Genomic DNA, 12,705 nt, shown 5'->3' on the forward strand with positions numbered 1-12,705 from the left:
AGTTGCAGCGAGCTGAGGCTGCTCTTCAAGTTGTGCGTGGGCTTCTCTTGTGGTACAGAATGGGCTCTGGGGTGCTGGGCATCAGTGGCTGTGGCACGTGGCCTTCGTTGCCTCACGGCGTGTGGAGCCTTCTACCAGAGGTCAAGCTTGTATCCCCTGCATTGACAGGTGGATTCCTAACCAGTGGACTGCCGGGGAAGTCTTATTTTCTGGTTTTTTTGGATAGTGACCATTTGGTTGGGTGGGTGTGAGGTGATGCCTCATTGTGGTTTTGATTTGCATTTTCCTGATGATAGGTGATGTTGAGCATCTTTTCACATGTTTCTTGGCCATTTGTTTATCTTCTTTTGGAGAAGTGTCTGTTGAGGTCCTTTGCTTCGATGTAGTCTCATTTCTTTTTTCCTAATTGTGCTTTTGTTGCCTGTCCTTTTGGTGTCGTATCTCAGAAATAATTGCCAAATGCAAGGCCACAAAGCTTTTTCTGTACATTTCCTTCTGTAAGTTTCAGTTTTAGGCTTTAGGTCTGTAATCCATTTTGAGTTAATTTTTGTATATAGTGTAAGGTAAGGGTCTTCATTCCTTTGCATATGGCTATCTAGTTTTCTCAGCATCATTTATTGAAGAGACTGTCTTTTCCCCATTCTATGGTCTTGATACCCTTGTTTAAAGGTTATTTGACTGTATATGGAAGGCTGTATATCTGGGTTCTCTATTCTATTCCACTAGTGTATGTGTCTGTCTTTATGCCAGTTCCACACTATTTGGATTACTAGTTTTATATTTTGATATCAGGAATCATGCTATGCACTTTTGGGAAGAACACTATGGAGGTGAAGTGCTTGTCTCATTGTGTCATGTTGAGGGCCTGTGTAACAGCAGCATGATTTATTATTGGTGATATTTTACTAACCATGTATACACACATTGGTATTTATTTCTGTCATTTTTATTTCTGTATCTAGTAGGTAGATACTTTTTAACAGTTTAGTTATATCTAAATTAAAAACATTTCAAAAAGAACATTCTACGTTTTTCCATGTTTTTGGATGTGTGTTTTATAAATAGTTAATTCAGAATAATGGTGGAGCTTACATTGGTGTCCTAACTTCCCTATACATAATATAATCTTGTAAAGATTTTAGATTAAACATATTCAGTCAGATTTACCTATTACAGTAAAATATATAGCTTCAGAAATAAAATCGATTTTAACTGGAGGAAGCATGCATTAAGTCTAGTTACTCTTTCTTATGAAAAAAGAAATAATATTTCATTTCATTGCAGAAGTAATGTTTATGTAAACCTCTTGCATTAGAGAGAAATCCCTACAGTTTTGAATCTTTCCTATACCTTCAAGTTTCAATAATAACCTTAAGGGATCTGAATGTGTATGTGTGTGTGTGTGTGTGTGTGTGTGTGTGTGTGTGTAAAATCATTTCACCAAAAAGTCTTATAGGCTTTACCACTCCAATTTAAGTCAAAACTTTAAAATTCTATGCTTTTGCAAGGCTCTTCTTTAGTAGATTTGAATTGATCAAAATGTCTTAGCTTTTCACCAAAGCCTGTACTAATAATCCTTAGAAAATTTCTTTTTCCTTTTTTGTACTTAGAAAGCTATTGGAAAATATAGATGACTTGGGCTTTGTGAAATTTAAAATCCTGGCCAAGAGGAGGTGATCTGTGAAAATGGAGTTGTCTTCCAAGTTTAGTTGATGCATGTTAGAATTCTTTTGGCCTAAGAGATGCTGGGACTTTCTTTTCTACGTTTTTGCTATATAATGTCTTAATTTTAAGTTTATTTCTTTATTATGAAACATACTTTTTTCCAGGTAGGCAGTCAAAATGCAATAGTTAATAAACCAATAAATTAGAAAATAACTCCATGAACTCCCTATGGCCTTTTTATACTGCAATTACTGAGCCTTTGGTAATAGCAACAAGCAGGTTTTTTATCTACAGTATCCAGAAATACAGCTGCATTTTTTTTGTCTCCCAAGAAAGGCACAAATGTCTTAAAAGTGGATTAATTAATATATTTAAGTTTTGCTTAAAATATTTTTATTGTACCCTTATTTTGTTGTATTTTTATTGCAGGTATACAGTATTTCAGTTACCTTTTGTTTATTTTTTATTTTTTGGCTGCACCACATAGCTTGCAGGATCTTAGTTCCCTGCCCAGGGATCAAATCCATACCCTCAGTAGTGAAAGTGCAGAGTTCTAACTACAGGGCCTCCAGGGAATTCCCTTTAGTTACTTTTTTGATAAATATGAGCTTGTAGATTGTTCTAGTAACCTATACTGGATCTGGAAAGAGGCCTGGTAGTGCATGCCTTTAAATTCCCAGCTGAGTCTGTTATTATAGGCACTCAGATTTGACCAATGATGCTCTTAGTAACCAGTAATGATTTAAATGGCTGTTTTGGGAAACTTCTGTACTTTAATCCAAAATATTTAGTTTGAATGGGATATAAGAGCTGTATTTTAAAGACCGATGGGCAGGTACAAGTTAATATATCATTGCCAAATTGTGCTTCTCATCAGTAGTATTTTGGTGAGTCTCCCTGTTGCCTTTTGTTCATTACTCTTTTACAAGGGTCTCAGAGGTTAAAAAAAAGTGATTCTCTGGTTTAAAAGTTCAATCATATGAACTAACTGTAACAAGTATAAACTGCCGATGAGTATAGGGTTAGATCTCATCTAATAGACATTTTTACCTTAAAGAAGTGTTTGGAAAAGAGAGAATAGTAATACAAGTTGTAAGTGTGTGTTATTTATTATTAATAGCTCTTTTCTTGATTAAAGTTGTACTTTGGAAAAAATTTGCATTTTTACTTTCATAATCCACAGATCACAGTTCTAGACTACCAGTAATCCTTATGCATTAACAATTAGAAGGGAGTCTAAGCTCCAAACTTTTATTTCCCACTAGGCAGTTAGCATCTGTTTCCCAGTTCAGAATGCTTTGGAAGTAATTGACCTAACTAAATACATACCTCTCTACATTTATGCCAGAGGAGATTATACTAGATACAGGTGAAATGATACTGGTGTTCCAGCAACTTTAGAAATGAAATATATAGGCTTTGTAGTATGCTGTGAAACTAGTTATTTATAACAAAGATTTTTTGGGGAAATGCTTTTCACATTCCAAATAGACTGAGATAGGAGCATAATCTAATTGTAAATCATGAGCTACACCGTTGTAAATTTAATTCATTTCTGTTAGTGAAAATGCATCCCCCTCTTTCCGCAGATTGTTTTTATAACCCTCATGGATTTTATTTGACCATTAAAATTAGAGTAGGATAAATTTTTCTGTGTTAGCCTAAAAATTGAAGTTGTTTTTATTCCTTTTAGGAAATCTACCTTCTTCAATGTACTAACCAATAGTCAAGCTTCAGCAGAAAACTTCCCATTCTGCACTATTGATCCAAATGAGAGCAGAGTACCTGTGCCTGATGAAAGATTTGACTTTCTTTGCCAGTACCACAAACCAGCAAGGTAAGAAAAATCTTTATGCCATTGTTCGTGTGGTAGCCCTGTATAGATTAAGTACGTGTATGTTAGTGATGTATTTAAAATCATGTGTTTTAATTTTTTTTCAAAATTAATTCAGAATTGTTATTTTGTGAGTGCTTTGTCACTCAGTGGTGTCTGACTCTTTGCAGCCCCATGAACTGTATGTAGCCTGCCAAGCTCCTCTGTCCGTGGGATTCTCCGGGCAAGAACACTGGAGTGGGTTGCCCTTATTTGGGGTGATTATTAAAGTAATGTAGAGCCTGGGGAAGGGTAAGGAAGGATATATCCATTGTTAACATTGCAGTTATTTTTTTCTGGGGAGTGTGAAGTAAAGGGAGTAATTAGTCTGTATTACGTGATTCCACTCATGTAAAAGTTTACATGTATGTGTGTATTCATAGGAAAATGTGTTAACTGAAGATCACAAACTAATCGATGTTTCTCTCTAAGGAATGGAATTTTTAGAATGGAATTTCAATTTTTATTTCTGTGTTTCTCTATGTTGTTTAAAGTTTTTATAACAAATATGTTATTAGGCTGGTGCAACAGTAATTGTGGTTTCAGACCCTGAATTTGAAATAATTATAATTAGGTTCAGACATATCTTTATTAATCAAAATAGGAATCATTACAATCAGCACATTTTTGCCAATGAGAAATAAGTTTGTTTATTCCTGTAGCATAAAAATCTGTGCTTTGGGATTCAACGAGCTTGTGGAAAACGTTTTCTGTGTCCTGCTGGTTGTGGAAGCATTTTCCCTGCAAAAAGTTTCTGAGATGGCTTTGAAGAAGTGGTAGTTGGTTGGCAAGAGGTCAGGTGAATATGGCAGATAAGTCCAACCTTGTAGAAAAATTCATTCAACTTTTGAAGCATTGGATGTGCAACGTTCGGTCGGGCATTGTCATGAAGAATTGGCCAATTGACCAATGCCCGCTATAGGCATTGCAGTTTTCTGTGCATCTCATTCATTTGCTGAGCATACCTCTCAGGTGTAATGGTTTTGCCGAGATTCAGAAAGGTGTAGTGGATCATACTGGCAGACCACCAAAGAGTGACCATGACCCTTTCCTTGGTTTAAGTTTGGCTTTAGGAAGCGCTTTGGAGCTTCTTCTTGATCCAGCTACTGAGCTGGTCATTGCCGGTTGCTGTATAAAATCCACTTTTCTTTGCATGTCACAGTATGATGGAGAAATGTTCATTGTTGTTGTGTAGACGGAGAGAAGATGACACGTCAAAATGATGATGTTTTTGATTTTCGGACAGTTCTTGAAGCACCCACTTATCAAACTTTTTCACCTTTCTAATTTGTTTCAAATGCTGAATGACTGTAGAATGGTTGATGTTGAGTTCTTCAGCACCTTCTTGTGTAGTTGTAAGAAGATCAACTTCGATGATTGCCCTCAGTTGGCCTTTGTCACCTTCCAATGGCCGGCCGCTATGCTCCTCATCTTCAAGGCTCTCGTCTCCTTTGCAAAACTTCTTATACCACCACTGCACTGTACATTCAGTAGCAGTTTCTGGTCCAAATGCATTGTTGATGTGAGTTGTGTCTGATGCTTTATGGCCCATTTTGAACTTGAGTAAGAAAAACACTTGGATTTGTTTTTTGTCTCACGTCATTTCTATAGTCTAAAATACATATAAAATAAATAGCAAGTAACAATTCATTAGCAAAAGTCATAAAGCAAGAATTGCACATTAAAATGATGTATAGCATAACCACATTTATTTAAGAATGTATTCCAATATCAAATGGCAAAATTCAGCAATGCAAAACTCCAATTACTTTTGCACCAACCTAAATAGTATATTTTTAATTAGAAAAAAAAGACGCTACAGTTTTATTGTAGGAAATTCACAGTATGGAAATGTATAAAGAGAGAAGTAAAAATCACCTATACTTCTGTCTTAATATAATAACTATAAGTACTTCGGAGGTAGAAACTTCCATGCTTTTGTTATTTTTTACTTGGGGTATTATTAACATTTTTCTAGAGTAAAAATACAGACTTAAATGATTTTTAATATAATACTTATGCTTAATACTATGCTATATGAATGTGCGTACAGTTTATTTGCTATTTCCTTACTATTGAGATTTTGTTTGCATTTAGTTTTTCACTATTTTGAACGTGGTGATAAATCCCAAGATTTCATCTCCAGTCCTGAACTCTGTTAAACTCCAGACATATATCTAACTGCCTCTTTGACACTGACACTTACATGATTAAACAGGTGCCTCTGACTTGACATGTCCAAAATGAACTTCTTGGTTTCACCCTGCCTGTGTCAGTTTTGTGCTTCCTCAAGACATTTATAATTCAGTAAATAGCACTGTTATTTCTCTAGTTGCTTAAGTTAAAACCCAAGATTTATTCTGGATTCTTTTCTTTCCTTACCCCTACATCCAATCTGTCAGAAATTCCTGAGTTCTAACTATAAAGTATATACCAAATTCATTTCCTTCTTACTTTCATCCTCTAGTTTTAGCATCTGTTGATTTTTGACGAATTAATTGTTACTGTGATGATTGTCACATGATGATCTTGTATTTCATCATTTTTTTTCATTTATTAGATGGCATTCTGCTGTAAGAAGAGCTTTCTTGTTTTCATTTATTCATTCATGTATTTATTCCTATCACTGTTACTCACTTTGTTACAATCTGTTACAATCATTGGATGTAGCTCAAATTATATCCCTCAAATTGACTCCTCAAGCTGACTTCTATATCCTTTTTAAAACACTTTATTTTTAAATGATTTCAATTTTATATATAAGCTACAAAATTATATGTAGAATGCTTGTATGGTTTCACTCAAATTTCTCTGAACTCTTGAAAATAAGTTGCAGACATGATGCCACACTACACTTTAATTCTTCAATTTTATTTGCTAAATATAGACACTCTCCTGCATTGCCAGAGTAAACCATTATAATCAGGACACTGACAGTGATCTAAGTTTCGTATGATCTAAAAACATAAAGTGGTCTTAAAAATCATTGGTACGTGTATAAAAAATCCTTGAATAAGGGCTCAAGTTTTTGTTTTTTGATATATGGTATTAATGGTTTAAACCTTTATCATGGCCTTAAATCAAGAATCAGAATTAAACTCATTTCTATTAGAAAACTGACTCTCAGAACTATAGGTTGACCTGTCTTGTTTCCTCGTAAAAGGAAATGGAAGTCTAAGAAGGTGAAATGATTTGTCCAAGGTCACACAGATAGTAATGTCAACCAGGACTAGAGCTGAAGGCTTCCTACTTCAAATTCAGGGCCTTTCCACTCATATCTATGATACTGTAGTTTATATTTATCATATGGGTGATAGTTTTAGGTATAAGAAATTATGTAGATGAATTTGGTTGCACTTAACATACTGATTTGAAAATTGATTTATTGAGATAGTAACAGGTAGCATGGTATTTTAGTGTTGGTTTCAGCACCTCAGTTGTGTTAACAAGGACCTGGGTTTGTTCCCCTCTCCATTTTACTTTCTTCATCAGCTGGGTCATAAGATTACCTTCCCTTTTATTCATAGGATGCCTCTCCCATCTTGGAATTGTATACTTTGTCGTCCATGTTCAGAGTGAAGAAAGAGGGGTTTGCTTCTAGAAGCTCTCTCAGAGCACTGATGAGCTTCTATTTAAGAATGCTCTTACCTTCTCTGGCAAACCTCTCCTGAAGTCTTTAGGCAAGTGGGGCAAAGCAGAGGTCCTGGAGTCACTGATTGTGCCTAGGGGATGAGATTAAACTGCTTATATAGGTCCAAGTACATGCGCTTTCTAGAATTAGGTATAGAGCCAGCTTCTCCAAAGCTCTGGGCTACACTGGGGAGGGATGGCTAGCCAAGTGACGGTCAATATAGTCCCCAAGGGAAGGGCAGAGGACACCACTGGTGCGGCATCCACAGTCTCCACCAAAAACTGAACCATAGCTCATGTATGTTTTCTGTGGATTTGCTGGTAAGAGCTATCAACTAATTTCTATTTGTATAAAAAAATTTTTATGGAACAGTTATTTTTAAAATACTCATTTTCCATGTAGATATTAGAGAAGTATTTTGTGGAACTTTATGTTGTGTTTTATCATGTAGTAAAATTGACATTCTTAAAAGTGAATATTCTGAAAATTGACAAAGGATACATATGTATGCCATACACCTTTGTCATATGATGTTGAAAGTAGCTTTATTTACTCATGCTTTAATCTCCTTTTTTACATGGCTGACTGATTTTGTTAACTTGTTTTCTAGTTTGTGTTAACTGTTACTTGACTTTGTCTCATTCAGTTGTACTTGTTAACAACTAGGTTATTACTATTCTGTTAATTGGTTCACATTACATGCACTTTGGGGCTGTAAAACCCATATGGTGATTAAATGCAAGAGGGAGGGGACATCTGTATACCTATGGCTGTTTCATTGATATTTGGCAGAAAACAACAAAAATCTGTAAAGCAGTTATCCTTCAATTAAAATAAATTAATAAATAAAAGAAAAATGAGGGATTAATAAAGTCATTTATATTTTAAAAGATGCAAACCTAGATATCCTGTATTCCAGTTTCATTACTATTAAGCTGAATGATGCTGTGTGCAGTAGATTTCTTAACTCCTCAAAGGCTCAATTTCCTCATCTGTAAAGTGGGTTTAATAAATAACATCCACCATATAGATTTGTTTCGAACTTTGAAGTGATAACACATGTCACTAGTCTGGGTCACTCAGTCGGGTCCTGGCACGCAGTATCAGTCGTCTGCTAGCTCGTTTGTGATGGTTACCTTGCCTCGTATCAGTGCGCCCTGAAACACCCGCCTCTGCCTTTGTGTGTGTGTGCATGTGCCAGTGGAGCGGTGTAGTGAAACTAGTGACGTGAGTTTTTGGTTTAGAGACATAATAAAAACATCTATTCTGTTTTAAAATGTTTCTCTTTCTTTTCCTAGTTGAGAAAGTCCTAATTTTTAAAAAGATTATTTCTTGCTTGTATTTTTTTATTCATTTGAGAGTCTAATAAACATTGTTCTAGAAAGGAAACAATTAATTTATGTAATGTGTTTGGAAAAGCCATTTGGCTAATAAACAGGTTCTTAGTACTATCTTATACTAAAGTCATCTTTTGTTTTTCAGCAAAATTCCTGCTTTTCTAAATGTAGTGGATATTGCTGGCCTTGTGAAAGGAGCTCACAATGGGCAAGGCCTGGGAAATGCCTTTTTATCCCATATTAGTGCCTGTGATGGAATCTTTCATTTAACACGTAAGTACAGTTTATTTAGTTGATTGATTCTATTATGATTCATATTTTCTTTCCATTATTGTGCAAATAAAATAATAAATAACTAATAAAATAAGATTTGCTTAGTTTCACAAGGTGAATTATGGTTTGTCTGTTAATTATGACTTAATGTGATTAAGTGTCTTCTCCACATGAAAAGGCTTATTCCACATTATATGCTGTGTTGTTGTCAGTTTCTAATTGAATTTTATCCCATTTTGGATTAGACCCATTGAGAAGTGTTTCTATGCAGAAGTAATTTTGTTGATTATAAAAGGCATTTTGAAATTTTCTTAACTTGTGGAATTTTCCTTCATTTTTGCTTTCCATATGTTGAGAAGACAGACTTGATAAAGGAAGGGATTCCATTATTCCAGAGGAGAGAAAAGCATCTGGGTTATATATTAGAGATGAAAGGATTAAGGAGAAACTATAGATCAGCTAGTTGTTAATGAAGAGAGGGATATAAAGCAAAGAGAGAAAATACGTGGAATTGTGTGTTGGTTTGCGTTCTACAGAAGTGACCCACGAGCATAGTAATCCTCTGAAAAAAATAGAAAGTTTTAGGTTAAGGCTCAGTTCAACACTGTACTTTATAGTAATATTATTATAATGAACAAATTAATGCAAACGAAGGAAATATAAATTAGAGGTGGGGTCTGATTTAATGCTTTTCTCTGTTACTGGTCCTAGACAGGTAACTAACTATAAGCAACTGAGAATGAGCATTTAGAAAGTTTTGCTTAGTAATTCATTTTTATTTTATTTCACAAAAGCTCATAACAGATAGTTTGAGAAGCACTGGTCTAGGTAGCTTTACTTGGATGAAGATATAAAGACACTTTATGGACAAGATTGTGATGTAGGCGAAGCATAAGATTGTGTGTTTGTGAGTATGGAGGGGCTTTAAATCTTTAGACTACTCTGTCTTATTTGACACATTATTTGTGGAGCACCTCTTTCTATTGTGCTAAGGGATATCATGGCGAGTGGAAACAGAAATGACCCTCCCTCATGGTGCTTACAATTCCAGTGGAGGAAACAGACATTGAATAAATGGTCTTGTAAATGCCAGATGTCATTCTCTAATTGTGTACAGAGAAGAGAAACAGATTTTTTATGAACCATGAACATTTTTTTTAAATGGTTTTCATGAGTTAAAAAAAAAAAATGAAAAACTGGGCTTCCCTGGTGGCTCAGTGGTAAAGAATCCTCCTGCCAATGCAAGAGATACGAGTTCGATCTCTGATCTAGGAAGATCCCACATGCCGTGAAGCAGCTAAGCCCCTGTGCCACAGCTATTGGGCTTGTGCTCTGGAGTCTGGGAACCACAACTGTTCAGCCCAGGTGCTGCAGCTGCTGAGGCCCACCTACCCTAGAGCCAGCACTCTGCAACAAGAGCAACCACTGCTATGAGAAGCCTGTGTGCCACAACTAAAGTGTAGCCTCTGCTCGCTGCAACTAGAGAAAACCTATGCAGCAGCGAAGACACATCGCAGCCAAAAATAAATAAATAAAATTTTAAAAAACTGAAAAACTTGTAAAAAGTGGGAATTTCTCCATATTTTTGCCATAAATGACATCTATAATTTTGAATAAACAACTCTGACGAGCTATGGGTATACTATATGGTGAGTTGCATGTATTAACTATAGAACAAAATTTCTTTATGAATTCATAATTTCCCTTTTTTTTTGCTTTTAATTTTCCTTACTTGATCATGTTGTTAAGAAAGAAAAGTGATACAGTACAGAATAGGGAAATAGTAGCCAAATTATGGGAAGCAAATTCTTTTAAAATTTATATATATGGTAACTTCTCATAGGTGTTTTATTTAGAAAAATAATTTTTTTCTCTAGAGTTCAGTGAGCCAATATAATTTGCTTTTACCAATTTTTAGAAGCAATATGACTTCCTATTGTTAGATATTTAAAGCTTTAAACATGACAAGACTATTGATTTCATGGAATCCTTAGCTTTTTAAAGCTGGCATTAGAAGTTTTGAAGTGATTTTTCAACAGAAAGCTAAAGTGCTTGTGTGTTATCTGAAGGACATCCCCTTTGGCTGTATCAATTGCACCTACTGTCAAACTGTTTATAGTTGAAACTCGTTAGTTTCTCAGCAGCCACTTAGAGATACGACCTTGTAGCCTGGAAACAAGAGTTCTGCTTTGTGAGGTATGAGACAGTTTTGTTCCCAATTTAGAAACATATAGGAGGTTCAGATTAATAGAATTGTTAATTGTGAAGTATGTACTCATTTATAGTTATAGAAAACAAAATTTCAAATACAGTTGATTATTTTCACCTAAATTGTTGTGTGTTTGCATGTGTGTGTAGTTGGTGGTAATGATGGGAGGATGGGATGTATGGTACCCTGTTCTTTCCAGAGTTCTGTTCCCCAGTTGCTTGTTAAAGGGACAAAATGTAGGAATCTGGGATGACTGTAGAGTTAGCATGTTTTTAAATACCTCTTTAGGGTATGAACAGACTCTGGCAGTTATGGCCTGGCAAGCAATTCAGTACTAACAATATTAGCTTGTGTCTGAATTGTTGGCATTTTATTTTGATTTCCATAAGAAGGGAAATGATTACTAAGCACCTAGTATTAGGTGAAAGTGAATGTGAGGTCACTCAGTCATGTCTGACTCTGTGCAACCCCATGGACTGTAGCCTATAAAGATCCTCTGTCCATGGGATTTTCCAGGCAAGAGTACTGAAGTGGGTTGCCATTTCCTTCTCCAAGTATTAGGTACTATGGTAGATTTTTTTCTAACGTATTCTATTGAATCTTAACAATTCTGCAGGATTGGTGTTATCCCAGCTGTATAGGTGAGGGTATTGAGAGAAAAAGGCTAAGTAGTTTTGCTCAAGTACATAGTAAATGTAAATTTGGCCTCGAGCCCATTTTTCTTCTTTCTTTTTCTGGCCACACCATGCAGCTTGTGGGATATTAGTTTTCCAACCAGAGACTGAACCTGGGCCCCTGGCAGTGAATGTGCCAGAGTCCTAACCACTGGACTGCTAGGGAATTTCCCCATCTCTCTTCTTTAAATTCTTTTTTTTTTACCATACCACTATACTGCTTTTATTAATTTTTAGATCTGAATGTTTAGGATCTATGTAGTAAACATGTTAAAGATCCATGTATTTGTGCGTGCGGTCAGGGTGGGGAAAGAAAAAGAGAAGTTAGGTGCTCGGTATATGCTGTTTTTCAGAGGATTAGGTTATAGTTTTATTCTTTTGTTGCCATCAAATAATTATTAAGTACTTACTATGTGCCAGGCTATGTGCTAAGTGCTTTATGTGAGGAATTTCATTCAATTCCCAGAGTAAATCAGATGTAGGTACAGAGAGGTTAAAACATGCATCCAAGGTTAATAGCTAGTAGGTGGTATAGTTGGGAGTGGTACTCAGTAAGGCAAGTCTGAGTCCAAAACCTGCACTGTTAGCCTTTGTACCAGTGCTGACCAATAGAAATATAATGTGAGCTACATGTGTAGTTAAAAGTTTTCTGATAGTCACGTTAAAAAAGTAAAAGATGAAATTAACTTTAATAATGTTTATCAAAAATATTATTTCAGTGTTAGTCAATACGAAAAATTATTGATCTATTTTTTGGTGCCATGTTTTTGAAATCTGGTATGTAATTCTTACTTAAAGCACATCTCCATTTGGACTAGCTGCATTTCAAGTACTTTATAGCCATATGTGGCTAATGGCTACAATATTAGTTAGCTTATATTCATAGAAAGAAATTTGAAGAGAGACATCAAATTGTTAATAGATTCTTTGGAGAATAGACTTGGGATGGAGAGAGAGGTGGGTGAATTTCCTTTCTTATGTTAGACCCTTGGCTAGTTTTTAAAAAGTGAACATGTATTATTCTGATTTTTAAAACATGAGAA

General features: G+C 35.3%; 1 protein-coding gene across 1 annotated transcript in view; it reads left to right on the plus strand.

The window, feature by feature from the left end:
- The window catches only part of OLA1 (Obg like ATPase 1), a 157,624-nt gene that overhangs the window by 13,790 nt on the left and 131,129 nt on the right, over positions 1–12,705 (plus strand). The window contains exons 3-4 of the mRNA XM_043894255.1: positions 3,359–3,502; positions 8,652–8,779. Of these exons, the coding sequence (XP_043750190.1) occupies positions 3,359–3,502; positions 8,652–8,779 (272 nt within the window). The remainder of the gene's footprint in view (positions 1–3,358; positions 3,503–8,651; positions 8,780–12,705) is intronic.

This window comes from Cervus elaphus, chromosome 33 (genome assembly GCF_910594005.1).
Source record: "Cervus elaphus chromosome 33, mCerEla1.1, whole genome shotgun sequence".
NCBI lineage: Eukaryota > Metazoa > Chordata > Mammalia > Artiodactyla > Cervidae > Cervus > Cervus elaphus.